This window comes from Electrophorus electricus, chromosome 11, assembly GCF_013358815.1.
Source record: "Electrophorus electricus isolate fEleEle1 chromosome 11, fEleEle1.pri, whole genome shotgun sequence".
NCBI lineage: Eukaryota > Metazoa > Chordata > Actinopteri > Gymnotiformes > Gymnotidae > Electrophorus > Electrophorus electricus.
In genome coordinates this window covers 2,865,803-2,870,152 of record NC_049545.1, presented here as the reverse complement: position 1 = coordinate 2,870,152, position 4,350 = coordinate 2,865,803, and the positions used below count along the sequence as shown (strand labels likewise).

Below are 4,350 nucleotides of genomic sequence, written 5' to 3'. Positions count from 1 at the left end.
GACTCCCCGTCGCAATTAGCATTTTATTCACACTCTGTAGTTTGATACAGGTACTGTTTTAAAAAAAAAAAAAAAAAAAAAAAAAAGAAGCACCCGGTCGGTTTGCATGTCGTCAGTTCCATTTGGATTCATAGAAGATACTCCACTGTATAACCACAAACAGCGAGCCGTTCCCCGCCACAGGCTCACATCGCGTTTGGATTCTGGGGTCAGTGGCGTCTAATATGGATACAACTTTGGACCCGCTATCATCCTCATATGTACTTTACGATGAAGATGATGGAAACGAAACCTCCATCAATCTTTTTGAACAACCGGACTGGCAAGTGGCGCTGTGGGCGATTGCGTACTCATTAATTGTTATTGTTTCCATCATTGGTAATGTCACAGTAATCTGGATCATCCTGGCGCACAAACGAATGAGGACAGTAACTAACTATTTTATTGTGAACCTCGCCTTCTCTGATGCATCAATGGCCACATTTAACACTGTCTTCAATTTTGTGTATGCTATACATAACGACTGGTACTTTGGTTTGGGATACTGTAAATTTCAAAACTTTTTCCCCATAACAGCCGTGTTTTCAAGCATATATTCCATGGCAGCTATTGCAATTGACAGGTAAGAATGCAGTTAGCTTTCTAAACCACGGCAGTATCACATTTAGGTTATTATGCAGTATAGGGTGTTCATGCGAATCCCTATGACTTCAGCATTCAGCGAAAAAAAAAAGAAATGTCGCGATACAACACCAAAACGCAACCATTCTGAGAAAGGACAAAGTGTTGTCTTCCTCCTTAGGCTATGAATGACAGTGTAATCTGTTATAACGGATTACTGCTTGACGAATGTGTGTTTCCATGACAACGAAACTTTATTACCTTATTCTCACTTTATTACATTATTCCTCTAAGATTTATTATTAAACAAGTGCACGACCCCGAGACGCTTACACTTGTCCTCGAGTTGTTCATGCACACGTTGGTTTGCGCAGTTGTCGCACTGTGACGAATTTGTGATTCAGTTCTTGTTAAACGCCTGATATGAGATGTTCAGAAATTGGCGTCCATGCATAAAAGGTATTTCAGTTCAGTGGGCTCAGCTGGGGCCAGGGTGCACTCTCTGTTCTGCACAGACTTACCATAGATATCGATTCTCTTTAATAGGGTTTTCTTTAAAAGTTTGTGTCTGTGTTTTTCTTTCTCTCTCTCTCTCTCTCTCTCTCTCTCTCTCTCTCTCTCTCTCTCTCTCTCTCTCTCTCTGTGTGTCTGTCTGTCTGTCTGTCTATGTGTGTGTGTGTGTGTGTGTGTGTGTGAGAGAGAGAGAGAGAGAGAGAGAGAGAGAGAGAGGTATCCTGTGTGCATGGAAGAATTTTTTCTTTTGATTTCCTGTTCATTATGAAAATGAGCTTATTGGAAAATAAATCTTCTAGCTCTTCAATGCTATATAAAAAGTATTAGTTAATTTGGAGAAAATTATTTGGTGTATGAGAATCACAGTACATTGTTACATTGTCGCTATTGTGTATTTTGTGACTTTCCACATGAGACAACACAATTATTTGTGTTTTTTAAACATTGAACAATACCTGTAGGCAATGAAATTTAATCAAGACCAAAATGAGTTTCTATTTTGTGCTGGTTTAGAACAAAATGAGTATAATGGGAAAGTAATACAGCTTTTCAGGTGTTTTTGTTGAAGTGCAAAATATGCATTGTCAGTAATTTGAATCATGCATCAACTCCCCTTACACAAATGGAAATGAAGCTAGACATTAGCATTTATGCTGAGGACTTAAAAACTGTGAATTGTTAATACCTGGCACTTTTGCATAAAATGTTTATGTAAAGTTTAAATGGTTACCATGGATAAGTTGTGCTTTATGGAAGCTTTTTTCCCCTAGTCCAGACTGATGTCACAGCTATGTTTATTGGGCTGTGTCACATCAGGGTCATGTGACATAATTCCTATTCATCTAATGACATAAATGATTAGCTGACATTATTTGCACTGAGGTTATGAAAAATACTTTGAATCTTATGTAACCTTGAAATGAGAAGAAGTCATTTCAAGGAGTGCCATAGCTATTGTGTTATTTTGCGATATCCACCCTTTGAATGCCTTTGCCACAGCCTGATCCTTTTGTTGACGTATCAAGGTGTGCTTCACTTTCCACCCCAGATACATGGCCATTATCCACCCTTTGAAATCAAGGCTGTCCTCCACTACCACTAAAATAGTGATCAGTGTGATCTGGGCAGTGGCTTTCATCCTGGCCTTCCCTCAATGTTTCTACTCCAGCACCAACGTCTACTCCCACCGCACGGTCTGCATGGTGGAATGGCCCGATGACTACGGGGGAAAGCACCAGCTCTCGTAAGAAAAATAAAAAAATCTGATGAATGTGTTTTTTAATCCCCAAATGATTACAAAAGAAAACGGAATTATTTGTTTCCAAAAGGTTTAACGTGTTTTATTGGCTATATCAAGATAAACTTATGTCATTAGTTTATATGTTTAATCACATGTGATGGTCCTTTGACTGCATGTGTAATCTGCTATACATCACCTTAGATGTTATAAATGTGTCCGAGACTCGAAGGAGTATTTTTGGAGACAAAAAGACAAGTTCAGCCTAAATTCAGTAAATCTTCAGTTTAAAAAATTACTTAGCCTTGGTCAGGAACTAATCTTTGTCCTGAAAACTGCCTTTCTGACATGCTAATGGCATAAGCTGTGGGCTCTTGTTCAGGCTCTCTGTTCTTCCCATATATATATATAATGACTTTCTGAATAAGTGAGCCTGAACTAGAACGTTCCTGCTTTTTTGAGAAGTCAACCTCCTTCCTCAGTGGCAGTAATGACATGCCGGTACATATACCGTAATCTAAGTACATATGTATGATGAAGAAATATTTAAACTCTCCAGGTATCAGATAGCCGTCATTATCCTGATCTACATGCTCCCCCTGCTGGTGATGCTGGTGACATACAGTCTGGTGGGCCAGCGTTTATGGGGCAGCAAGATCCCTGGTGAAGCGTCAGACCACTACCAGAACCAGATCCAGGCAAAGCGCAAGGTCAGCTTGACCACCTTTGCTAATGGTACTATGTAGGCTGGGTTATGTTTATACTCACACATATACACAGTCACAAACATACCCATATTGTAAGATAATGCTAACATATGTGACTTTAATTTTCTCTTATGCTTTGAAATACCCATGGACAGTTCCAGGAAAATCCAGTCCAAATTATATACAAGTGATCTGATGATTACAATATGGTTAGGGTTAGTTTTTACCTTAGCATATACGGGCATTGGCTAGCCAGGTCAATGATCCCATTGAGCTCACACTAGTTTTTGAGGAACTTACAATGACTTTCACAGTAGCAACAGCCACTGAAGCTAAACATGCAAGGTCTGTGATGAATGGTGCTTGATTTGTAGTCCCATGTGTTTTATATGAGTGTATATTTGGATGTTTTTTAAAGGTGGTGAAGATGATGATAGTTGTGGTGATGACCTTTGCTGTATGCTGGCTGCCCTACCATATCTACTTCATACTGGGCAGCTTCAAGAATGATATATACAACCAGCAGTACATCCAGCAGGTCTACTTGGCCATCTTCTGGCTGGCTATGAGTTCCAACATGTACAACCCCATTATTTACTGCTGTCTGAACCAAAGGTAAAGACTTACTATTTCAAATGGAGGAAAATGAGGACTGTAAAGTGGTATGTTGTCACAGATTGAAAGGCTCCTGTCAAGATGTTACAACCTTTCTGTCAGTTTGCTAGATTTATTGGGCTCATGCATTACAGTTCAGTACATCGTTCATCTCATGAACAGAGGTTAGTCTTATCTGTGACAGGAAGCTACTGTTGACTACTGTCTGCTCAAATGCAGAGAAGAGACACTGTACAGACACTTGCTATATGTCCTCAGATTCCGATCAGGTTTCCGGAGAGCGTTCCGCTGGTGCCCACTCATCAAGGTGTCCGAGGAGGACTACATGGAGCTCCAGCACATGAGAACCTTCCGGACAACCCGCAGCTATCGCTCGGAGACCACCAGTGTGGTGGTGCGGAACCACTCTAACACACCAGGGGTTTCCACATTCGAGCAGATCAAATCAGCGAAGGCTTAAGAGAGTTTGGACAAAGATGAGGGGCTTCCACCAAATACCCCACAAAGAAGCTGGAATTCTCCTCTTGTTGATCTAAACAGAGCATTGAACACTGCAAGAGAGCCTACAAGTGTTGTGTGACCCCACACTACTGTCTGGTTGGTTAAGTTGTGCGTACAATATAGTTTTGTTAATTTTGTGAAATTATGTGCACTGTC

At 40.5% G+C, this 4,350-nt stretch overlaps 1 protein-coding gene across 1 annotated transcript; it reads left to right on the top strand.

Moving 5' to 3' along the window:
* The first annotated feature begins 224 nt into the window (after window positions 1–224).
* On the top strand, window positions 225–3,697 carry tacr2 (tachykinin receptor 2). The gene is made up of 4 exons (XM_027000525.2): window positions 225–622; window positions 2,183–2,377; window positions 2,931–3,081; window positions 3,497–3,697. Exons 1-4 carry the CDS (start codon window positions 225–227, stop codon window positions 3,695–3,697), a joined length of 945 nt encoding a protein of 314 aa, XP_026856326.1.
* Window positions 3,698–4,350: the final 653 nt, after the last annotated feature.